Source organism: Pseudophryne corroboree, chromosome 7, assembly GCF_028390025.1.
Source record: "Pseudophryne corroboree isolate aPseCor3 chromosome 7, aPseCor3.hap2, whole genome shotgun sequence".
Classification (NCBI taxonomy): Eukaryota; Metazoa; Chordata; class Amphibia; order Anura; family Myobatrachidae; genus Pseudophryne; species Pseudophryne corroboree.
The window spans coordinates 21,797,669-21,825,025 of NC_086450.1; the positions used below are offsets into that span (position 1 = coordinate 21,797,669).

The 27,357-nt window shown below is 44.9% G+C and overlaps 1 protein-coding gene across 1 annotated transcript in view; it reads left to right on the plus strand.

Annotated features, from left to right (window-relative positions):
- Window positions 1-27,357, plus strand: part of COL3A1 (collagen type III alpha 1 chain) — a 120,237-nt gene that overhangs the window by 17,530 nt on the left and 75,350 nt on the right. The window contains exon 2 of the mRNA XM_063932733.1: window positions 22,502-22,704. Within this exon, the coding sequence (XP_063788803.1) occupies window positions 22,502-22,704 (203 nt within the window). The remainder of the gene's footprint in view (window positions 1-22,501; window positions 22,705-27,357) is intronic.

Sequence of the window (27,357 nt, forward strand, 5' to 3'; positions counted from 1 at the left end):
TACCCCGCTCCCCCTCTGTCTGGGGGCAACTCAGCCAGTGCACACTAACATCACTAGCTCTCCTTCTTGTGCAGCAGTAGTTATCTAATTTGAGCATTTGGATCTAGAGAGAAACACACAGAGAGTCCTCCTGAGTCCTGTCCCAGTGTGTAAGTAGTACAGAGGCTGTTGCTATTCTTGCATGTGACAAGATAAAGTCACGATTTTCTTTTTCTATGTGTATTAAAGTTAATAGTTGCCACTCAATTATGTGGTGCTATATACCCCCCTCCCCCCTTTACTTCAGACCCCTATCTTAGTGCCCCCCCCCCAAGTATTAATCCAGCCTTGGGCTCTAAACATTCTCTGATCTCTTCTCTCTTCTCAGTAGTTCTGTAGTTACTGGCAACAGACAACCTCTGCTTCTACAGGTGACCAATAAGAGCCGGGTATGGGTGGTTGGGTCGACACAACTTAGGTCGACGGTCATTAGGTCAAAAGGTCGACATGAGTTTCTTTACTTTTTTTGGTGTTGTTTTCTTTGAAAAGTGACCGGGAACCCCAATTAGTGCACCATGTTGCCATGCTTTCTTCAGGTTACTATTCCCAATTTTAGTCAACGTGGATCGTAAAGTATGAAAAAGTAAAAAAATTAAACAAATGTGAAAAAGCCATGTCGACCTTTTGACCCGTTGACCTAATGCATGTCGACCAATAGTGGTCGGCCTAATGACTGTCGACCTAAGTGGTGTTGACGTAACGACCGTATCCCTAAGAGGCTGCAAGCAAAAAAGCTTCAGTTTTCTATTGGTCCTCTCGTTTGCACACGTTTTAGAATGCCAGCCAATCAGCTTTTGCCAGTGCTGTATAATCGTTAGTACCCCAGGGAACACTGCTTTAGCCTAGCATTGCCTTAGCACCATTAATAGGAAGGAGCAGTAGTTTAGTTATATTAAAGTTACCTGTGAACGTTAATTCCCACATGGAGAAAATCAACGTTCAAATGTATCAACACATAGGGGGAGATGTATCAAGCCTTGAAGAGAGATAAGATGGATTAGTTGCCCAAATCAACCAACCAGCTGCTGTCAGTTGAAAGACTGTGCTAAATAATACCCCTTTTACACTCGCAGGAAAATCCCGGGATATTGCACGTGAACGCGCATCATCCCGGGATTCTTCTCAGTGTAAATGGGTACATGGACAATTTCCCGGGACGAGCATCCCGGGATTTCATCCCAGGTCAAAAGCAGGGTTGAACCCGGGACCGTCCCGGGAAGCTGTGTAGTGTGAAAGGGTCCGTCCCGGGATTCACTATCCCGGGACTGTTAAAAGGACTTGGATTGGAGCTTTCTTGGGCTCAGAAAAGCTGATGTCATCTTTTCTGAGCCCAAGGCCATTTCTAATGACATACTAATGCATTTGCAGGGATATCCCGGGATCAGTGTAAATGGGGCTGTCCCGGGTCGATCCCAGGTCTTAATGCAGTGTGAAAGGGGTCAGTCCCAGGAATGCATCCCGGGATGCATCCCGGGAAGCATCCCGGGAGTGACCCGGGAGTGCGAGTGTAAAAGTGGTATAAATGACATGAGCTGATTGGTTGCTTGTATCTCTCTCCAATTCTTGACACATCTCCCCCATAGTAACGTTAAGGACACAGCTAGGGAAGCCAAGCAGCGCAGTTGGACACATGCAGTAGGAAAATACCCTTTTTTTTTCACGGAAGCCCCTAAACGGGACTGAATCATATAAGCAATTTATTCCTCAATTCATCAATCTGCAGACATCTGGTTTTAGCGGCGCATCCTGCCTTATAATTACACACGATTGTGCCAGCGTTTTCCCATGGATACATTGAACAACTGTTTAGGGCTCTTCTTTCTATGTGTCTGTGCAGTGTACATTGCATTATGTCATAACATTCCAGCAAACATCTGTGCATAATAGCCGTACTCTGTATAGACGAAATAAGCGCAGATAAAAGGGAAAAAAAATCCCCATGTAAAGTTATTCCACTCCGTGCAATTTGCCCAAAGCTGCCTAAAAAAAAATTTGCACTTTTTTTTTTAAATGTTTTTTAATGCTTCTCAAATTGTGTTTTGCTTAGGTACAGTATGCTATTCATTATATCCAGCTGTGTAAGGGAATTCTATCGTACTGTCAGAGCCTGCCCCCTGCTGGCCGACAAGATATTGCAGTTATTTATAATATTCTATACTGTATTTTAAAATTTAGGCCAGGCATGATCATTATACAGTACGGTACGGGCCCCCATAATATATTTCATTCATACAGTAGCCGATTAAAGAAATAGAAGTTCCGGAAATGTAGACTGCAGTTAAACATTCATGTCCAATGTATTGTCAAGTCAATAAACAAAGTGACAACTGTACTATTATAAATTGTTGACAAGTATTTTATTCAGAGTGTGACTGTTTTAATTGTATACTATATATAGGGAGAGAAAAGTAGTGGGGGGGTTTCATATCCCTTTTGTTACTCGTATACTTTATTTGTTTTATATTATTATTATTATTATTATTATTGCATATCTAATAACTTGACACAATTTAATGCTTCACAAATTGAAGATTTGCGTGTGTATAGACATAGGGGTCAATTCAATTAGGGGTGATGTTCTCGCCCCCACGAGTTAATGCGGCTATATGCGGCACTTACATTACTGTCAGGCTCCCTGATTTTCGTTCGTAGCCCCTCAGGGCCGCATATAAAAATCCGCAAGTCCAGTGTAAGATCGGGCCAAGTGGGCAGCAAGTTACGATGCCGTTGCCAAAATTTATACACCTTTGCACTGTGTCAACTCGCCCCCTTAACCGTTAATTGTATTGACCCTATAGAGTGAGTCATCTCCAGGGGGTTGAGCTGCACTTATGTGTTCAACATCTAATGGTTACCTGGCTCATGTTCCCCTCGTCAGCTGTAGGGAAGACAATCAATCATAAAGACAAATGTAATTACTGTTGCGAGTATGCACCATGTCACTAATGAAGTGAAAGATTGCAGTAACAGCAATCTGGTATTAATCTAGAAACAATAAGTTTGTTTTATTATAAAAAAAAAAAAAAAAGTAACGTTATCCCCATTTTACTGCGCAGGGGAAACATTACGCTGAGGGTTTGTGGCCTACCTATACAGTTTTTGGAAAAGTAACTCTTTTATAGTTTTCTTCTGCTGTACATTATCCAGCGTAATATGAAGAATAAAAGCCACGTCAAAGAACTGAATTACAATACGTTTTATTGTTCCTCCTAGTAAGCAGAAAATGTCAGGTTATTGCAGGGCACCCGGGGGTTGTAAACCGCGGACGTTGTGTGCAGAGCCGGCCCTTACCAATATGATGCCCTAGGCAAGATTTTGGCTGGTGCCCCCTAGCACCACCGCTGGTTCTGCCTCTGACCTTGCACCTCTTTCCCAGCACCATCACCCCTCACCCATAGCAGTCCTTGTACCCCCTATATTTTAAATAGGAACAGTTCGCACATTTGACGCACTGCCCAAAAAAGGGGCATCTTCTTGCTGGGAAGGGGCATGGCCACACAATAGTAACCCCAATTCCAATTACGCCACACAGTACTGCAACTTTATTCACATTTTATCTTGCGATAGTGTCCATAATTCATATTACATCCCACAGTAGTATTACTTTACCTTATAAATGTTACTCCTCACAGTAGAGCCCCTTATACACATTACATCACACTGAATTGCTCCTTATTCACATTACACCACACCTTATTGCTCTTTATTCACATTAGACGACACAGTAGTGCCCTTTCTATACGCAACGCCACGTAGTAGAGCACCTTATACACATAATGCCAAACATTAGTAATGCATTTATACACAATTCCACACAGTAATGCCCCTTACACATATGAGACACATTAATGTCCTTATAAACATAATGTACCTTACACATTATGACAACCTTTATTAATGTCCTTTTACACATAATGGCCCTTACACATATGCCGCACATTATTAATGCCCTTATACACATAATGACACACATAGTGCCCCCTACACATTTGCTGCACATTATTAGTGCCCCTATACACATAATGACACACATACAGTAGTACCCTGTTACACATTTGCCGCACATTATTAATGCCCTTATACACATAATGACACACATAGTGACCCTTTACACATATGTTGCACATTATTAATGCATTTTACATGACACACATAATGCTCCTCACACATATTCTGAACACTACTGCACAACCAACCCACTCACATGCACACAGCACTCACACTGCCACTAACACTGTGACCTCTGCCTCTGCTTGGATACAGATGTGTCCTCACAAATCTTTCCTCAATGCTAACGTCGGGCACCTTTTTTTAATGAAAATGCATCTTATTTGCATTGCTATGTGGCTAGGATGCACAAGCAGCTTCTGCTGATTAAACTGATATGTAGCATGCCTATATACTGTGTGAGACTGTGGCTGTATCTGCATATGAAATGGTACACACAGAATATAGGCATGCCGCATATCATTTTAATCAGCAGAAGCTGATGATGCCCCTAGGCATATCAAATGCCCTAGGCAATTGCCTAGTTTGCATATGCCTAAGACCGGCTCTGGTTGTGTGGTGCAGCTAAATGAAATGCAGGATTCGGGGCAGTAATAGCCTCACTTGTGTCACTGCGGCACTGGAAGATGGTATTAGAGCATGAGAGGTTCCTGGTTATCTCTATAACGGCTGAGAGTCCAGGAAAGTCTGAAAAGAGGTTTTAACGGCTGAGAGTCCTCTGTATCAGCATCACGATGCTTACTGTACATTTCTTTCAATGCGGTTCTTGAACCAATTCTTTGAATCCTCTTTAAAACTCACCTTCGGTCATTGAAATTTAAATACTGTAGACTAGAATAAATCAGGCTAAATTTGTGCAGGGCAAACAGGGTCAGGAGTATTCAACTGGGCTAGAATATTTTTGAGCTTACACGAACAATGGGCCTAATTTGTTTTCGCACAGCAGCCGATGGCCATCTCAGCCCAGCGATCGCCTCTGCCTGATTGACAGGCAGAGACGGTCGCTGGGCGGGAGGGGGCGGGCCAGCGTCGTTTGGACACTGTTTTGGGGGCGCGGTCCGGGCAATGCAGGCGTGCCTGGACTGTGCGGGGGGGCGGACCGCGGCGGCTGCATGACATCACACGCAGTCACTGCGACCCTGACAGCGACGGGTAGCTCCCTGTCAGCGCGCAGGAGCTGCACAGGTAGGGAGCTACATGTCAAGTACAAAAGTACCGCCGCTGTGCGATGCTTTTGTACTTGTGCGCGGAGGGAATAGGGTTAGACATGTTGGGCGTCTCCCTGCACGTCTGAGTAACTGATCGTAGCCGTGCAAAATGGTCTGAATTAGGCCCAATGTGTGGTTGGGTACAAAATCCTGATGGTCAAAATTTTGTCAGCAGAATCCTTCAACCTCTCCTGCAACCTAAGCCTAGCCGTCCCCTTATAAAGACTAACCCTAACCCTCCCCCTAATGTTATGATTTTCCATGTGAAGGTTGAACTTCATCAGTAACGTTGGTGCTTCGCATTAATCAAATTAAAAACTTCTGCAAATGTGGCCTCGTAAAATCAAACAGGCAACATTTTAGTCTGCTATAACGCGTTTCGTTTTAACTGTCACCTGAATACGCAAACTGCGAATTGGAACTTTAAACTCCAGTAGGTGTTTAAATGGAACTTGCCCAAGATATCGCAGTTGTACCACAAAGAAACCCCAAACCCCTCCATCTGGCCAAACCTGAAAAATCTGAGCACCTTTGTTGAAAGTGTGACATCTCTGTCTGAAGTTTGTACATTACTCTTTTCATTTTAGGATCCTAGCCAGCACTTTCCGCTGGATCGGGGATTGGCTACTTAAGTCAACATCTGTCCCTGTTGGTTTTTGTGGTCCTTTAGTGTTGACTTTATTTCTAAGACACTCTTCCCCAGTAGCTGTAAAGTCTATTAGCGGAAGGCTCGACAAGATGGGCTGCAATGCCCCTTGTTAACACCCTGCTGTGACTGCTGACATCACATGTAGTTCTAGCTTCCAAGGAGACCCCCTCAGTGACGTATGTATGATGGGTCCACGGAAACAGCCACTGCATGCACAGGCATTGAAGGGCTCTGCTGCAGCGTGAGTGTGCCCTGTAAACACGGCATCTAATTTGTTAAGGCGCCCCCGGGTCCACCCTAAACACTGTGTGGCCATTTCCCCTCAATAAGAAAACCTACGGTATCGTCATCATAAATAACTTTTGTATTTGTATAAATATATATATATATATATATATATATATAAAGTTCTGGAAAAAGACAGCACTCAAAGCTATTGTAAATCATTGGCAAGGTGGTGGTGCAGGGTAAAAGATAATAATAATAATTATACTCTCTATTTCAGCAATTAAGAAAAAGAAATTACCAGCACTCACGGTTTAGATGAATGTGAAAAGAGTTTTATTTAGTGATGAGCGCCTGAAATTTTTCGGGTTTTGTGTTTTGGTTTTGGGTTCGGTTCCGCGGCCGTGTTTTGGGTTCGACCGCGTTTTGGCAAAACCTCACCGAATTTTTTTTGTCGGATTCGGGTGTGTTTTGGATTCGGGTGTTTTTTTCAAAAAACCCTAAAAAACAGCTTAAATCATAGAATTTGGGGGTCATTTTGATCCCATATTATTATTAACCTCAAAAACCATAATTTCCACTCATTTTCAGTCTATTCTGAATACCTCACACCTCACAATATTATTTTTAGTCCTAAAATTTGCACCGAGGTCGCTGGATGACTAAGCTAAGCGACCCTAGTGGCCGACACAAACACCTGGCCCATCTAGGAGTGGCACTGCAGTGTCACGCAGGATGTCCCTTCCAAAAAACCCTCCCCAAACAGCACATGACGCAAAGAAAAAAAGAGGCGCAATGAGGTAGCTGTGTGAGTAAGATTAGCGACCCTAGTGGCCGACACAAACACCGGGCCCATTTAGGAGTGGCACTGCAGTGTCACGCAGGATGTCCCTTCCAAAAAACCCTCCCCAAACAGCACATGACGCAAAGAAAAAAAGAGGCGCAATGAGGTAGCTGTGTGAGTAAGATTAGCGACCGTAGTGGCCGACACAAACACCGGGCCCATTTAGGAGTGGCACTGCAGTGTCACGCAGGATGTCCCTTCCAAAAAACCCTCCCCAAACAGCACATGACGCAAAGAAAAAAAGAGGCGCAATGAGGTAGCTGTGTGAGTAAGATTAGCGACCCTAGTGGCCGACACAAACACCGGGCCCATCTAGGAGTGGCACTGCAGTGTCACGTAGGATGTCCCTTCCAAAAAACCCTCCCCAAACAGCACATGACGCAAAGAAAAAAAGAGGCGCAATGAGGTAGCTGTGTGAGTAAGATTAGCGACCGTAGTGGCCGACACAAACACCGGGCCCATTTAGGAGTGGCACTGCAGTGTCACGCAGGATGTCCCTTCCAAAAAACCCTCCCCAAACAGCACATGACGCAAAGAAAAAAAGAGGCGCAATGAGGTAGCTGTGTGAGTAAGATTAGCGACCCTAGTGGCCGACACAAACACCGGGCCCATCTAGGAGTGGCACTGCAGTGTCACGCAGGATGTCCCTTCCAAAAAACCCTCCCCAAACAGCACATGACGCAAAGAAAAAAAGAGGCGCAATGAGGTAACTGTGTGAGTAAGATTAGCGACCGTAGTGGCCGACACAAACACCGGGCCCATTTAGGAGTGGCACTGCAGTGTCACGCAGGATGTCCCTTCCAAAAAACCCTCCCCAAACAGCACATGACGCAAAGAAAAAAAGAGGCGCAATGAGGTAGCTGTGTGAGTAAGATTAGCGACCCTAGTGGCCAACACAAACACCGGGCCCATCTAGGAGTGGCACTGCAGTGTCACGTAGGATGTCCCTTCCAAAAAACCCTCCCCAAACAGCACATGACGCAAAGAAAAAAAGAGGCGCAATGAGGTAGCTGTGTGAGTAAGATTAGCGACCGTAGTGGCCGACACAAACACCGGGCCCATTTAGGAGTGGCACTGCAGTGTCACGCAGGATGTCCCTTCCAAAAAACCCTCCCCAAACAGCACATGACGCAAAGAAAAAAAGAGGCGCAATGAGGTAGCTGTGTGAGTAAGATTAGCGACCCTAGTGGCCGACACAAACACCGGGCCCATCTAGGAGTGGCACTGCAGTGTCACGCAGGATGGCCCTTCCAAAAAACCCTCCCCAAACAGCACATGACGCAAAGAAAAAAAGAGGCGCAATGAGGTAGCTGACTGTGTGAGTAAGATTAGCGACCCTAGTGGCCGACACAAACACCGGGCCCATTTAGGAGTGGCACTGCAGTGTCACGCAGGATGTCCCTTCCAAAAAACCCTCCCCAAACAGCACATGACGCAAAGAAAAAGAAAAGAAAAAAGAGGTGCAAGATGGAATTGTCCTTGGGCTCTCCCACCCACCCTTATGTTGTATAAACAAAACAGGACATGCACACTTTAACCAACCCATCATTTCAGTGACAGGGTCTGCCACACGACTGTGACTGATATGACGGGTTGGTTTGGACCCCCCCAAAAAAAGAAGCAATTAATCTCTCCTTGCACAAACTGGCTCTACAGAGGCAAGATGTCCACCTCATCATCATCCTCCGATATATCACCGTGTACATCCCCCTCCTCACAGATTATCAATTCGTCCCCACTGGAATCCACCATCTCAGCTCCCTGTGTACTTTGTGGAGGCAATTGCTGCTGGTCAATGTCTCCGCGGAGGAATTGATTATAATTCATTTTAATGAACATCATCTTCTCCACATTTTCTGGATGTAACCTCGTACGCCGATTGCTGACAAGGTGAGCGGCGGCACTAAACACTCTTTCGGAGTACACACTTGTGGGAGGGCAACTTAGGTAGAATAAAGCCAGTTTGTGCAAGGGCCTCCAAATTGCCTCTTTTTCCTGCCAGTATAAGTATGGACTGTGTGACGTGCCTACTTGGATGCGGTCACTCATATAATCCTCCACCATTCTTTCAATGGTGAGAGAATCATATGCAGTGACAGTAGACGACATGTCCGTAATCGTTGTCAGGTCCTTCAGTCCGGACCAGATGTCAGCATCAGCAGTCGCTCCAGACTGCCCTGCATCACCGCCAGCGGGTGGGCTCGGAATTCTGAGCCTTTTCCTCGCACCCCCAGTTGCGGGAGAATGTGAAGGAGGAGATGTTGACAGGTCGCGTTCCGCTTGACTTGACAATTTTCTCACCAGCAGGTCTTTCAACCCCAGCAGACTTGTGTCTGCCGGAAAGAGAGATCCAAGGTAGGCTTTAAATCTAGGATCGAGCATGGTGGCCAAAATGTAGTGCTCTGATTTCAACAGATTGACCACCCGTGAATCCTTGTTAAGCGAATTAAGGGCTCCATCCACAAGTCCCACATGCCTAGCGGAATCGCTCCGTGTTAGCTCCTCCTTCAATGTCTCCAGCTTCTTCTGCAAAAGCCTGATGAGGGGAATGACCTGACTCAGGCTGGCAGTGTCTGAACTGACTTCACGTGTGGCAAGTTCAAAGGGCAGCAGAACCTTGCACAACGTTGAAATCATTCTCCACTGCGCTTGAGACAGGTGCATTCCACCTCCTATATCGTGCTCAATTGTATAGGCTTGAATGGCCTTTTGCTGCTCCTCCAACCTCTGAAGCATATAGAGGGTTGAATTCCACCTCGTTACCACTTCTTGCTTCAGATGATGGCAGGGCAGGTTCAGTAGTTTTTGGTGGTGCTCCAGTCTTCTGTACGTGGTGCCTGTACGCCGAAAGTGTCCCGCAATTCTTCTGGCCACCGACAGCATCTCTTGCACGCCCCTGTCGTTTTTTAAATAATTCTGCACCACCAAATTCAAGGTATGTGCAAAACATGGGACGTGCTGGAATTTGCCCATATTTAATGCACACACAATATTGCTGGCGTTGTCCGATGCCACAAATCCACAGGAGAGTCCAATTGGGGTAAGCCATTCCGCGATGATCTTCCTCAGTTGCCGTAAGAGGTTTTCAGCTGTGTGCGTATTCTGGAAAGCGGTGATACAAAGCGTAGCCTGCCTAGGAAAGAGTTGGCGTTTGCGAGATGCTGCTACTGGTGCCGCCGCTGCTGTTCTTGCGGCGGGAGTCCATACATCTACCCAGTGGGCTGTCACAGTCATATAGTCCTGACCCTGCCCTGCTCCACTTGTCCACATGTCCGTGGTTAAGTGGACATTGGGTACAGCTGCATTTTTTAGGACACTGGTGACTCTTTTTCTGAGGTCTGTGTACATTTTCGGTATCGCCTGCCTAGAGAAATGGAACCTAGATGGTATTTGGTACCGGGGACACAGTACCTCCAACAAGTCTCTAGTTGGCTCTGCAGTAATGATGGATACCGGAACCACGTTTCTCACCACCCAGGATGCCAAGGCCTCAGTTATCCGCTTTGCAGTAGGATGACTGCTGTGATATTTCATCTTCCTCGCAAAGGACTGTTGGACAGTCAATTGCTTGGTGGAAGTAGTAAAAGTGGTCTTACGACTTCCCCTCTGGGATGACCATCGACTCCCAGCAGCAACAACAGCAGCGCCAGTAGCAGTAGGCGTTACACGCAAGGATGCATCGGAGGAATCCCAGGCAGGAGAGGAATCATCAGAATTGCCAGTGACATGGCCTGCAGGACTATTGGCATTCCTGGGGAAGGAGGAAATTGACACTGAGGGAGTTGGTGGGGTGGTTTGCGTGAGCTTGGTTACAAGAGGAAGGGATTTACTGGTCAGTGGACTGCTTCCGCTGTCACCCAAAGTTTTTGAACTTGTCACTGACTTATTATGAATGCGCTGCAGGTGACGTATAAGGGAGGATGTTCCGAGGTGGTTAACGTCCTTACCCCTACTTATTACAGCTTGACAAAGGGAACACACGGCTTGACACCTGTTGTCCGCATTTCTGTTGAAATACCTCCACACCGAAGAGCTGATTTTTTTGGTATTTTCACCAGGCATGTCAACGGCCATATTCCTCCCACGGACAACAGGTGTCTCCCCGGGTGCCTGACTTAAACAAACCACCTCACCATCAGAATCCTCCTGGTCAATTTCCTCCCCAGCGCCAGCAACACCCATATCCTCCTCATCCTGGTGTACTTCAACACTGACATCTTCAATCTGACTATCAGGAACTGGACTGCGGGTGCTCCTTCCAGCACTTGCAGGGGGCGTGCAAATGGTGGAAGGCGCATGCTCTTCACGTCCAGTGTTGGGAAGGTCAGGCATCGCAACCGACACAATTGGACTCTCCTTGTGGATTTGGGATTTCGAAGAAAGCACAGTTCTTTGCGGTGCTACTGCTTTTGCCAGCTTGAGTCTTTTCATTTTTCTAGCGAGAGGCTGAGTGCCTCCATCCTCATGTGAAGCTGAACCACTAGCCATGAACATAGGCCAGGGCCTCAGCCGTTCCTTGCCACTCCGTGTGGTAAATGGCATATTGGCAAGTTTACGCTTCTCCTCCGACAATTTTATTTTAGGTTTTGGAGTCCTTTTTTTACTGATATTTGGTGTTTTGGATTTGACATGCTCTGTACTATGACATTGGGCATCGGCCTTGGCAGACGACGTTGCTGGCATTTCATCGTCTCGGCCATGACTAGTGGCAGCAGCTTCAGCACGAGGTGGAAGTGGATCTTGATCTTTCCCTAATTTTGGAACCTCAACATTTTTGTTCTCCATATTTTAATAGGCACAACTAAAAGGCACCTCAGGTAAACAATGGAGATGGTTGGATACTAGTATACAATTATGGACGGACTGCCGAGTGCCGACACAGAGGTAGCTACAGTCGTGGACTACCGTACTGTACTGTGTCTGCTGCTAATATAGACTGGTTGATAAAGAGATGTAGTAGTATGTATGTATAAAGAAGAAAGAAAAAAAAACCACGGGTAGGTGGTATACAATTATGGACGGACTGCCGAGTGCCGACACAGAGGTAGCTACAGCCGTGAACTACCGTACTGTACTGTGTCTGCTGCTAATATAGACTGGTTGATAAAGAGATGTAGTAGTATGTATGTATAAAGAAGAAAGAAAAAAAAACCACGGGTAGGTGGTATACAATTATGGACGGACTGCCGAGTGCCGACACAGAGGTAGCTACAGCCGTGGACTACCGTACTGTACTGTGTCTGCTGCTAATATAGACTGGTTGATAAAGAGATGTAGTAGTATGTATGTATAAAGAAGAAAGAAAAAAAAACCACGGGTAGGTGGTATACAATTATGGACGGACTGCCGAGTGCCGACACAGAGGTAGCTACAGCCGTGAACTACCGTACTGTACTGTGTCTGCTGCTAATATAGACTGGTTGATAAAGAGATGTAGTAGTATGTATGTATAAAGAAGAAAGAAAAAAAAACCACGGGTAGGTGGTATACAATTATGGACGGACTGCCGAGTGCCGACACAGAGGTAGCTACAGCCGTGAACTACCGTACTGTACTGTGTCTGCTGCTAATATAGACTGGTTGATAAAGAGATGTAGTAGTATGTATGTATAAAGAAGAAAGAAAAAAAAACCACGGGTAGGTGGTATACAATTATGGACGTACTGCCGAGTGCCGACACAGAGGTCGCTACAGCCGTGGACTACCGTACTGTACTGTGTCTGCTGCTAATATAGACTGGTTGATAAAGAGATGTAGTAGTATGTATGTATAAAGAAGAAAGAAAAAAAAACCACGGGTAGGTGGTATACAATTATGGACGGACTGCCGAGTGCCGACACAGAGGTAGCTACAGCCGTGAACTACCGTACTGTACTGTGTCTGCTGCTAATATAGACTGGTTGATAAAGAGATGTAGTAGTATGTATGTATAAAGAAGAAAGAAAAAAAAACCACGGGTAGGTGGTATACAATTATGGACGGACTGCCGAGTGCCGACACAGAGGTAGCTACAGCCGTGAACTACCGTACTGTACTGTGTCTGCTGCTAATATAGACTGGTTGATAAAGAGATGTAGTAGTATGTATGTATAAAGAAGAAAGAAAAAAAAACCACGGGTAGGTGGTATACAATTATGGACGGACTGCCGAGTGCTGACACAGAGGTAGCTACAGCCGTGGACTACCGTACTGTATTGTGTCTGCTGCTAATATAGACTGGTTGATAAAGAGATGTAGTAGTATGTATGTATAAAGAAGATAGAAAAAAAAACCACGGGTAGGTGGTATACAATTATGGACGGACTGCCGAGTGCCGACACAGAGGTAGCTACAGCCGTGAACTACCGTACTGTACTGTGTCTGCTGCTAATATAGACTGGTTGATAAAGAGATGTAGTAGTATGTATGTATAAAGAAGAAAGAAAAAAAAACCACGGGTAGGTGGTATACAATTATGGATGGACTGCCGAGTGCCGACACAGAGGTAGCTACAGCCGTGAACTACCGTACTGTACTGTGTCTGCTGCTAATATAGACTGGTTGATAAAGAGATGTAGTAGTATGTATGTATAAAGAAGAAAGAAAAAAAAACCACGGGTAGGTGGTATACAATTATGGACGGACTGCCGAGTGCCGACACAGAGGTAGCTACAGCCATGGACTACCGTACTGTACTGTGTCTGCTGCTAATATAGACTGGTTGATAAAGAGATGTAGTAGTATGTATGTATAAAGAAGAAAGAAAAAAAAACCACGGGTAGGTGGTATACAATTATGGACGGACTGCCGAGTGCCGACACAGAGGTAGCTACAGCCGTGGACTACCGTACTGTACTGTGTCTGCTGCTAATATAGACTGGTTGATAAAGAGATGTAGTAGTATGTATGTATAAAGAAGAAAGAAAAAAAAACCACGGGTAGGTGGTATACAATTATGGACGGACTGCCGAGTGCCGACACAGAGGTAGCTACAGCCGTGAACTACCGTACTGTACTGTGTCTGCTGCTAATATAGACTGGTTGATAAAGAGATGTAGTAGTATGTATGTATAAAGAAGAAAGAAAAAAAAACCACGGGTAGGTGGTATACAATTATGGACGGACTGCCGAGTGCCGACACAGAGGTAGCTACAGCCGTGGACTACCGTACTGTACTGTGTCTGCTGCTAATATAGACTGGTTGATAAAGAGATGTAGTAGTATGTATGTATAAAGAAGAAAGAAAAAAAAACCACGGGTAGGTGGTATACAATTATGGACGGACTGCCGAGTGCCGACACAGAGGTAGCTACAGCCGTGAACTACCGTACTGTACTGTGTCTGCTGCTAATATAGACTGGTTGATAAAGAGATGTAGTAGTATGTATGTATAAAGAAGAAAGAAAAAAAAACCACGGGTAGGTGGTATACAACTATGGACGGACTGCCGAGTGCCGACACAGAGGTAGCTACAGCCATGGACTACCGTACTGTACTGTGTCTGCTGCTAATATAGACTGGTTGATAAAGAGATGTAGTAGTATGTATGTATAAAGAAGAAAGAAAAAAAAACCACGGGTAGGTGGTATACAATTATGGATGGACTGCCGAGTGCCGACACAGAGGTAGCTACAGCCGTGAACTACCGTACTGTGTCTGCTGCGACTGGATGATAAATAATGATATAAAAAATATATATATATCACTACTGCAGCCGGACAGGTATATATTATATAATGACGGACCTGCTGGACACTGTCTGTCAGCAGAATGAGTTTTTTATAGAATAAAAAAAAAAACACCACACAAGTGAAGTCACACGACGAGTGTTTAACTTTTTCAGGCAATCACAATATAGTATACTACTAACTATACTGGTGGTCAGTGTGGTCAGGTCACTGGTCAGTCACACTGGCAGTGGCACTCCTGCAGCAAAAGTGTGCACTGTTTAATTTTAATATAATATGTACTCCTGGCTCCTGCTATAACCTATAACTGGCACTGCAGTGCTCCCCAGTCTCCCCCACAATTATAAGCTGTGTGAGCTGAGCACAGTCAGATATATATACATAGATGATGCAGCACACTGGGCTGAGCAGTGCACACAGATATGGTATGTGACTGAGTCACTGTGTGTATCGTTTTTTTCAGGCAGAGAACGGATATATTAAATAAAACTGCACTGTCTGGTGGTCACTGTGGTCAGTCACTAGTAAACTCTGCACTCTCTACTCTTATACAGTACTCCTAAGCTCCAGTAAATCAGGTCAATCTCTCTCTCTCTCTCTTCTAATCTAAATGGAGAGGACGCCAGCCACGTCCTCTCCCTATCAATCTCAATGCACGTGTGAAAATGGCGGCGACGCGCGGCTCCTTATATAGAATCCGAGTCTCGCGAGAATCCGACAGCGTCATGATGACGTTCGGGCGCGCTCGGGTTAACCGAGCAAGGCGGGAGGATCCGAGTCTGCTCGGACCCGTGAAAAAAACCATGAAGTTCGGGCGGGTTCGGATTCAGAGAAACCGAACCCGCTCATCTCTAGTTTTATTCTTCAAGAAGAATCCATGTGAAGCACAATCTGGTAGTCATGGTCACGGCTACCAGATTGTGCTTCACATGGATTTTTCTTGAAGAATAAAACTCTTTTCACGTTCACCTCAACCGTGAGTGCTGGTAATTTATTTTTCTAAATTTCTGAAAAAGTGAGTGTAATTATATATATATATATATATATATATATATATGAAGTGGTAGAAGTATGGCGCCACAGGTATATGTGAGCAGGCCAAGTACAGGGTTTAAAAATAACCAAGGGTGTAGACACTCCTTTATAGGTATAAGGCGTCAGCTGACCCCAAAAAGGTGGCAGGGAAAAGCTGCCTAATAATTTAAGGGCGTGAAAAGAGGGGTAGGGGTGCTAGTGACTAGCAATGTCTACACATAAGGATATGAATATGAAGAATAAAAGGATACGTATTTATATATAAAAAATTAAGATATTTATTTATATAATAGAATAAAAATGAATTTCTTATATTAGTAAAAAGAGGGGGATATATAAAAGAATGGGCTTAAACAATTATGACATATAGTGTATCTAAAATGCATATAAAATCATAGCTAGAAACATAACAACAATAAAAGATGTAAGAATGCTTAAGATAAGAGAACAAAAGTGCTTATCTTTAAAAATGGAAAGTCACTTGAGGTACACCCAACGCGTTTCGTCCATCTTATATATGTTCAGATATATTGTTTGAATAACTTTATTGTAACTAATTTGCTACTAAAATGCCTTCTATGACCCTGGGACAAATGTACTGTGTTTGGGTGCGCGCTTCGGAAACGGGAAAGGTTTGGGCGTGGTAGCAGTCCAGTTTAGCTCTGCAATGTTTAAGAGGGTCTTACCTGAAGGTGCTGCCTTAAATTCCATTACTAACTCCCCGAAATCCTGGCAGATTGACCTTTCACCTGAGACGTAGAGGAATGTCTGTGTCTCTCTGCCATACCCACATTATTCATCAGCTGAGAAGACTGTTTGTAAGAGGCTGAATATACATGAAACAAACTGATTACACGGCTCAAGGGGAGATAAAGGGGATTAGTAAACAGAGATAAAAATGATTCTGTCTTACTAAACAGTGAGCCCTGCAAACAGCATTAAATAATACCATGTTCAGACTGACAATGGCGGGGTTGCACCCAGGAATCGTGCACGAGACTTTCCCAGGTGCAACCCGCTTGAGACACCGTTCAGACTGGCGGCCCTGAGACGGGTCACATGCAGGGGGCGGCGCTTGGAGATCAGATGATCTACAAGCGCCGCCCGCTCCTATAGTGTGAATGGGTCTCGGATCGCATCGATCCGGGAACACCGTTCACACTTGCGCCTGACCCGGTATTGACCCGGGAATAACCCTTCTTTATTCCCGGGTTGAAATACCGGGTCAGACGACCCGGGAACTTGCCAGGACCCCTGTTCACACTGCAAATAAATCCGGAGTACTGCGCGTTCACGTGGTAAGTTACTATAATAACCATAAAATAATAATGATTATCACACGAGAACTCAATTAGAGAGAATATAATAAACCCATTACCAGGAAATCAGGCGCATACTGGGCTGATTCGTGTGTGTATGAAATTGCGCAGCCGCAGTGAAAATTGTTACGCAGCAGGAGGCGTCTGTAGGAGATAGATGCATCCCGTTTACATTAGCGAGGATCCAAGTGCTGCGCCCCCAGACATGACGTATGATTTACCTAAAATCAAAATCACGGCTGTCAAAATACCGACAACAATTGACCGACGGTCAAGATACCGACATGGTCTAAATACCGACGTTTAAAATGTGGACACGGTCAAAATACTGACATTTAAAATGTCAACAGGTCAAAAGTTTAACACGAGTTTTGCACCTCACCTCTATGGGGGGAATTGTGCGTGCCATTGTCCACTAGATGGTGCCTGACAGAGCTATTCAAGTGGTGCTTTATACGGGCGCGCACATTACTGTCGTGTTGACGGGCTGGTACCTAGTTCTATATATATTACATTATACTGCGTTCCCAGGACTATGGTGTACTCACTGCAGTGCACAGTCCGGTATATCATACTACGTACACTATCAGTAGTTACAATGGGCCTGAATCATGGCTGTACGCTAATCCAATGGTCACGCAGCTGAGTGATCATCGATGGTCTGCCACCCTGGGCATGCACGGCGACTGAATTGCAGTCACAGGGTAAGATGTATTAAGCCGCGCGAGAGAGAGATAAAGTGGAGAGAGATAAAGTATCAGCCAACCAGCTCCTGTCATTTTTCATACATAGGGCAGGATGTACTAAAGTGAAAATGTGGGGGGTTTTGCCGCATTCTCATATGTACTACTGCCTGGCTGTTGGGTTTTCAGTGCGGAGGGTAACACCAGCTTTTGATGGCGTTACCTTATAGAAGCATATGGGCTTCCTTCCGCAACCATCCTGAGGGATCCAATCGGATCCCCACACTCCCCCCCCCCCACCCCGTGTACCTCTGGGTGGAGGAGGCCTCCGGCCGTAGGTCCTTCCAGCGCCTAGCTCTAGGCACCGCTGGCGGGATGTCCTGCCCCTGCAGCCCAGCGGTGCCGAGAGAGGGGGGGGGTACCAATTACCTGGGCCCAGGTCTGATGGAGGGGTCCAGTGGGGCCCCAGGCCCACGCTTCCTGTGATTAGGCCATGCCCCCTGAAAAGGCATGTCATGCTCCTGTGAGTGGGGGCTTCTCATGTGCTAGACACCCCCCCCCCAAGAGGTGTGGCCCTAACCCCCCACCCCCTTCTGTGGCCACACCGCCTCCAGGGTGGTGGGGGGCCCATATAGTTGTTGTTCCGGAGCCCAGGATTTCTCTTGGCAGCCTGCTGACGCCCTCCTTCTCCCGCCTGGCAGCCAATCTTCATGCCGTACAGGCAACTCCTTTCCCAGCCCCAGGCTGTGCTGATTGGTGACAGCAGCAGGGGAGGAGCCTGCGAGTCTGTCCCTCCTTCCCCCGGAGTCACAGTGCGGGTAAGCACCCGCCTCCTTTCCTCTAGCAGCAGCAGCAGGCGGCATCGCAAGGGACAGCTCTTATTGGTGAGAGCTGTCCTTTGCTATACTAATCGCATATGTTAGTACATACATGCGATTACTATGTAGGCGAAGTGATATAATATGCTGCTGGCAGTAACTCTGAGGGATCTATTCATAAAGCAGTGAAAAGAGTGGAGAAGTGAGCCAGTAGAAAAGTTGCCTATGGCAACCAATCAGTGTTGAGGTATCACTTAGAAAGTGCATTCTATAAAACTATATGTAGCAGCTGATTGGTTGCCATGGGCAACTTCTCCACTGGCTCACTTCTCCACACGTTACACTACTTCATAAATAGACCCCAGATGATACTGAAAATCCACAGATCGGGGAGGGGGAAGATGTACCAAGCTTTGGAGAGAGAGAAAGTGGGGCAATTGCCTAAAGCAATTAATCAGCTTATAAATGTCATTTCAAAGATTGTGCCAGATAAAGGGGGTGATTGGTAGCTTTGGGTATCTTCTCCACTTTATCTCTCTCCAAGGCTTGATACACTACCCCAATTCTATGGAGCAGTCTGTCAGTGGAGAAGACTACAAAACCAATATAAAGCTGTTTGCTGGATGTGTTCTACAGAGAACATTTATTAAAGATAATGTACAGGCAGACGGGGGGGGGGACATGTTATATAATGGAATCAATCAAGGCTTTGCGCACTCTGAGCTGCGCTAGAAACATGAACATTTCTGCTTTTTGCCTCCCAGGATGTCTTGCACTTACTGCACCCTTAAGAAACAAACATATGTCTTATTTATTTCATATATACAGGGTGGTCCATAAGTGTGGAAACACTAGCAGAGCCGGCCTTAGCTATAGGCAGGCTAGGCATTTGCCTAGGGCATCCAAGCATGTCTAGGGGCATCCAAGCATGTCCCTTCAGTATCTCATGCTGGGAGGGACAGTCCGCAAACTAACTGTTACTATCTAAATGTATTCAATCAGTACATGTATACACTGCTGTTTACATTTGTAAAAAAAAATGCACACTGTGCCTTAAACTTCCTCTGACATGCTTGAATGCCCCTGACTTGTGAGACCTCAGACAGACAGCAGAAGCCAAGTAAATGCAATTCCTGGACCTGTGACATTTTCACTGACTATATAAGGTTATTACTGGATGGCTTCTATAACACGTGTATTTTGGAAGACTGCTTCACAGAAACCTGACATCACCTATACTGCTTGTGCACATAGGGGAGGGGGACCCTGTTATCCTGTGTCCCTTATCCCTGTGCAAACCCCAGGTGACTGCAGGGACATAACATGGGCAGTGTTCTCCCCACACTTTATTTCCTAGTCAGTCCATACCGTAAAATTCCCCTGCCATCTAGCACTGTAACGTGGTCAGTAAGTTGCGTTGTGCTATTTCTATATGAAACATCAGTGCAGCGTGACTTTCGGATACATCAGAATGGAGGGCAGAGCATTTAGCTCCCACAGTATAAAGTAAAGGGCATGCAGTAACAGACACCAGCAAACACACTAAATAGTGCAGAGAATGGACAGTTTCTACATGTTTGATACTGATCTTTTTGTATAACCAGCAAGTGTGGCAGTATCTGTGGCAGTATATGTGTATTATGGGCATTACTAATGTCGGGCATATGTGTAAGGTGCATTACTGTGTGGCATTATGTGTATTATGGGCATTACTAATGTGGGGCATATGTGTAAAGTGCATTACTGTGTGGAATTATATGTATTATGGTCATTACTGTGTGGCATTGTGCAGAGTTGAACTGGCCCACAGGGTAACCCCCCGGTGGGCCCCACTACCTGAGCGTTGCAGGTACAGATGCAGAACTAGCGGCCGAGCTAGGGGACACCAGACAAAATTTTGCCTAGGGCATCAAATTGGCTAGGGCCGGCTCTGAACACTAGTATAAAACGGAAATGAGTAAGGAAATATTAATGTTGCTACCTGCAATAGAAAACTCAGTTAAAACTCAAGAATGAATAAAGATATGTTAAAAGGAAGAGCACCATCGTTTTTCTTATGAAATTCTACATCTGATTGATATGTTCCAGGACTACCTTCCCAATTAGAAAAATTAGAGTTGCATCCAAGATGGCCGACTTCAAGATGGCCGCCATACTTGTGATATACTCCAAAATGTTTTCCCCGACCTTGATGTCAAATGTATAGACACTGAATTAATATTTCCTTTTTATAATGATGTTTACACACTTATGGACCACAATGTATATTATATATACTGGTTGAGTATCCCATATCCAAAATTCTAAATCACTATATATATATATACATACACTGCTCAAAAAAATAAAGGGAGCACTAAAATAACACATCCTAACATCCTAGATCTGAATGAATGAAATATTCTTATTAAATACTTTGTTCTTTACATAGTTGAATGTGCTGACAACAAAATCACACAAAAATTATCAATGGAAATCAAATTTATTAACCCATTGAGGTCTGGATTTGGAGTCACACTCAAAATTAAAGTGGAAAAACACACTACAGGTTGATCCAACTTTGATGTAATGTCCTTAAAACAAGTCAAAATGAGGCTCAGTAGTGTGTGTGCCCTCCACGTGCCTGTATGACCTCCCTACAATGCCTGGGCATGCTCCTGATGAGGTGGCGGATGGTCTCCTGAGGGATCTCCTCCCAGACCTGGACTAAAGCATCCGCCAACTCCTGGACAGTCTGTGGTGCAACGTGGCGTTGGTGGATGGAACGAGACATGATGTCCCAGATGTGCTCAATTGGATTCAAGTCTGGGGTACGGGCGGGCCAGTCCATAGCATCCATGCCTTCGTCTTGCAGGAACTGCTGACACGCTGCAGCCACCATGAGGCCTAGCATTGTCTTGCATTAGGAGGTACCCAGGGCCAACCGCACCAGCATATGGTCTCACAAGGGGTCTGAGGATCTCATCTCGATACCTAATGGCAGTCAGGCTACCTCTGGCGAGCACATGGAGGGCTGTGCGGCCCCCAAAAGAAATGCCACCCCACACCATTACTGACCCACTGCCAAACCGATCATTCTGGAGGACGTTGCAGGCAGCAGAACGTTCTCCTTGGCGTCTCCAGACTCTGTCACGTCTGTCACATGTGCTCAGTGAGAACCTGCTTTCATCTGTGAAGAGCATAGGGCTCCAGTGGCGAATTTGACAATCTTGGTGTTCTCTGGCAAATGCCAAACGTCCTGCACAGTGTTGGGCTGTAAGCACAACCCCCACCTGTGGACGTCGGGCCCTCATACCAACCTCATGGAGTCTGTTGCTGATCGTTTGAGTAGACACATGCACATTTGTGGCTTGCTGGAGGTCATTTTGCAGGGCTCTGGCAGTGCTCCTCCTGTGCCTCCTTGCACAAAGGCGGAGGTAGCGGTCCTGCTGCTGGGTTGTTGCCCTCCTACGGCCTCCTCCACGTCTCCTGATGTACTGGCCTGTCTCCTGGTAGCGCCTCCATGCTCTGGACACTACGCTGACAGACACAGCAAACCTTCTTGCCACAGCTCGCATTGATGTGCCATCCTGGATGAGCTGCACTACCTGAGCCACTTGTGTGGGTTGTAGACTCCGTCTCATGCTACCACTAGAGTGAAAGCACCGCCAGCTTTCAAAAGTGACCAAAACATCAGCCAGAAAGCATAGGAGCAGAACAACTCCTTTATTGGGGGTGTCTTGCTAATTGCCTATAATTCCCACCTGTTGTCTATTCCATTTGCAGCATGTGAAATTGATTGTCAATCAGTGTTGCTTCCTAAGTGGACAGTTTGATTTCACAGAAGTGTGATTGACTTGGAGTTACATTGTGTTGTTTAAGTGTTCCCTTTATTCCTTTATTTTTTTGAGCAGTATATATATATATATATATATATATATATATATATTCTTTTTTTAATGTCATTTTTTTATTATTATTTTTTTCATACTGAATTTATGTGATCTTTCTGTTTAATTTTTTCTAGTTATACAAGGAGCATGTACATATCTTGGACAAGTTTATGCTGACAGGGACGTTTGGAAACCAGAACCTTGCCAAATCTGCGTCTGCGACACTGGAGCCGTGCTGTGCGATGAGATCATCTGCGATGACGTGACTGATTTAAATTGTGAAAACCCAGAGATCCCATTTGGAGAATGTTGCCCCGTCTGTCCATCACAACCAAGTGTAAGTAGTTCGGCACCAAATATAGGTTCCAGGGTTATACTGGCCCACCGGGGTACAAGGGAAATCTCCAGTGGGCCCCTCTACCTGAGGTACCCCTTCCTCAGGTTCCAGACCGTGCATTCCAGTTATACATTGTTACTCTATTAGAGGGTCAGTTACCTGGTGGAGCAGGACCACAGATGAAGTAAATATTTGCTCTCCTGCCAATAAAAGTGGCAGTCAGGACACACCCCTGTAGCAGCTCTATTGTAGTCTTGCTCATTATGCCCTCTATAAAGGTTTACCAAGAATCTGTAGTAGTTGGACACACCCACTTCGATGGCAGGACACACCCCTTAAGCATGGGCCCCTGCTACTGCATACCCTCGGCGGGCCCTTTATGCCCCAGTCCGATACTGTTTAGGGTCTGATTCCACCGCCGATGTCAGACGCAGTGGAGCAATTGTTTTTTGCTACTGCACACACACTTAAGTCGTCGTCCCCCCGTTTGCATCCCAATTGTGTCCGTGCAGAGCCCCAGTTGCAATTTTGGGCGCATGCACAGAGAAGTGTAATGAAAATGGAGAGGGTGTTCCTGAGAGGTGACAGGAAGCTGTCTTAGTGCATTCATGGAGAATGTCCTCCTCGTCGGCGTGTTATGGAAATGTCATGGGTGTGGTGGTGAAAGGCGCACCAATCGCTATTACAGAGTGGGCATCTCAGTCCTTGCACGGTCAGATGCACGGATGTACAGCAGGTAGTGGCGTTTGCACAAGTCACAGACATGCGACCGCCAATAGGATAAGTGCTAGAAAGGGGTGAAGTCATTATTACAGACAGAAGGAATCTTATATGCTAATGATCTGAATTTTGCACATAAAATTAATACGTTTCTCCTCGATCCATACTTGCCTACTATCCCACAGCAAACTGGGGGAGTCACAAAATTTTGGGGAGTCCAATTGTCTTCCGGCAGAGTAGGTCACATTCCTATTTTTCTTTTTTAAGGGCTCACAGCGACTCCCCTGCACCAAAAAGTATAAACCCCAGGCGTGACCCTAGTTATCAACTATAACTAAAACATTGACCCTGACTCTCACGGCCTTTTAAAATTCTTAAATTGATGAGTAGTTACTGTATGTTTATGGGCGCAGATTAATGCTGACCACGTCCAGTGGCAGGAGATGTGCCGTGGGTGTGCCGGGAGCCAAAGTAACAAGAAACAATATGAAGTGGCACAATGTGCATCCTGTCACCCTACTATACTGTATTACTATCCTGTCACTTGTATTATCCAGTCACTCATACCATCCTGTCACTCTTACCATCCTGTCACCCTACTATACTGTCTTACTACTATCCTGTCACTAATATTATCCTGTCACCCTACTATACTGTCTTACTACTATCCTGTCACTAATATTATCCTGTCACCCTACTATTCTGTATTACTATCCTGTCACTTGTATTATCCAGTCACTCATATCATCCTGTCAGCCTACTATACTGTCTTACCACTATCCTGTCACTAATATTATCCTGTCACCCTACTATACTGTATTACTATCCTGTCACTAATATTATCCAGTCACTCATACTATCCTGTCACTCTTACCATCCTGTCACCCTACTATACTGTCTTACTACTATCCTGTCACTAATATTATCCTGTCACCCTACTATACTGTCTTACTACTATCCTGTCACTAATATTATCCTGTCACCCTACTATTCTGTATTACTATCCTGTCACTTGTATTATCCAGTCACTCATATCATCCTGTCACTCTTACCATCCTGTCAGCCTACTATACTGTCTTACTACTATCCTGTCACTAATATTATCCTGTCACCCTACTATACTGTCTTACTACTATCCTGTCACTAATATTATCCTGTCACCCTACTATTCTGTATTACTATCCTGTCACTTGTATTATCCAGTCACTCATATCATCCTGTCACTCTTACCATCCTGTCAGCCTACTATACTGTCTTACTACTATCCTGTCACTAATATTATCCTGTCACCCTACTATACTGTATTACTATCCTGTCACTTGTATTATCCAGTCACTCATACCATCCAGTCACTCATACCATCCTGTCACCCTACTATACTGTCATACTACTATCCGGTCACTAATATTATCCTGTCACCCTACTATACTGTATTACTATCCTGTCACTAATATTATCCTGTCACCCTACTATACTGTATTACTATCCTGTCACTTGTATTATCCAGTCACTCATACCATCCAGTCACTCATACCATCCTGTCACCCTACTATACTGTCTTACTACTATCCTGTCACTAATATTATCCTGTCACCCTACTATACTGTATTACTATCCTGTCACTTGTATTATCCAGTCACTCATACCATCCAGTCACTCATACCATCCTGTCACCCTACTATACTGTCTTACTACTATCCTGTCACTAATATTATCCTGTCACCCTACTATACTGTATTACTATCCTGTCACTTGTATTATCCAGTCACTCATACCATACAGTCACTCATACCATCCTGTCACCCTACTATACTGTCTTACTACTATCCTGTCACTAATATTATCCTGTCACCCTACTATACTGTATTACTATCCTGTCACTTGTATTATCCAGTCACTCATACCATCCAGTCACTCATACCATCCTGTCACCCTACTATACTGTCATACTACTATCCGGTCACTAATATTATCCTGTCACCCTACTATACTGTATTACTATCCTGTCACTTGTATTATCCTGTCACTCGTACTATCCTGTCACTCTTACCATCCTGTCACCCTACTATACTGTCTTACTACTATCCTGTCACTAATATTATCCTGTCACCCTACTATACTGTATTACTATCCTGTCACTTGTATTATCCAGTCACTCATACCATACAGTCACTCATACCATCCTGTCACCCTACTATACTGTCTTACTACTATCCTGTCACTAATATTATCCTGTCACCCTACTATACTGTATTACTATCCTGTCACTTGTATTATCCAGTCACTCATACCATCCAGTCACTCATACCATCCTGTCACCCTACTATACTGTCATACTACTATCCGGTCACTAATATTATCCTGTCACCCTACTATACTGTATTACTATCCTGTCACTTGTATTATCCAGTCACTCATACCATCCAGTCACTCATACCATCCTGTCACCCTACTATACTGTCTTACTACTATCCTGTCACTAATATTATCCTGTCACCCTACTATACTGTATTACTATCCTGTCACTTGTATTATCCAGTCACTCATACCATACAGTCACTCATACCATCCTGTCACCCTACTATACTGTCTTACTACTATCCTGTCACTAATATTATCCTGTCACCCTACTATACTGTATTACTATCCTGTCACTTGTATTATCCAGTCACTCATACCATCCTGTCACTCTTACTATCCTGTCACCCTACTATACTGTCTTACTACTATCCTGTCACTAATATTATCCTGTCACCCTACTATACTGTATTACTATCCTGTCACTTGTATTATCCAGTCACTCATACCATCCTGTCACCCTACTATACTGTCTTACTACTATCCTGTCACTAATATTATCCTGTCACCCTACTATACTGTATTACTATCCTGTCACTTGTATTATCCTGTCACTCGTACTATCCTGTCACTCTTACCATCTTGTCACCCTACTATACTGTCTTACTACTATCCTGTCACTAATATTATCCTGTCACCCTACTATACTGTATTACTATCCTGTCACTTGTATTATCCAGTCACTCATACCATCCTGTCACTCTTACCATCCTGTCACCCTACTATACTGTCTTACTACTATCCTGTCACTAATATTATCCTGTCACCCTACTATACTGTATTACTATCCTGTCACTAATATTATCCTGTCACTCGTACTATCCTGTCACTCTTACTATCCTGTCACTCTTACCATCCTATCACTCTTACCATCCTGTCACTCTTACTATCCTGTCACTCATACCATCCTGTCACCCTGCTATACTGTATTACTATCCTGTCACTTGTATTATCCTGCCACTTATACCATCCTTTCACCCATACCATCCTGTCTTACTATCCTGTCACTCGTACTATCCTGTCACTCTTACCATCCTGCCACTCATACTATCCTGTCACTCGTATTATCCTGTCACTTGTATTATCCTGTCACTCTTCCCATCCTGTCACTCTTATTATCCTGTCTTACTATCCTGTCACTCTTACTATCCTGTCTTACTATCCTGTCACTCTTACTATCCTGTCACTCTTACCAACCTTTCACCCATACCATCCTGTCACTCTTACTATCCTGTCACTCTTACTATCCTGTCTTACTATCCTGTCACTCTTACCATCCTGTCACTCTTACTATCCTGTCACTCTTACTATCCTGTCACTCTTACCATCCTGTCACTCTTACCATTCTGTCACTCGTACTATCCTGTCACTCATACCATCCTGTCAATCTTACTATCCTATCTTACCATCCTGTCGCTCTTACTATCCTGTCACTCGTACCATCCTATCACTCATACCATCCTGTCACCCTACTATCCTGTCTTACTATCCTGTCACTCATATTATCCTGTCACCCATACCATCCTGTCACCCTTATTATCCTGTCACTCTTACCATCCTGTCACTCTTACCATC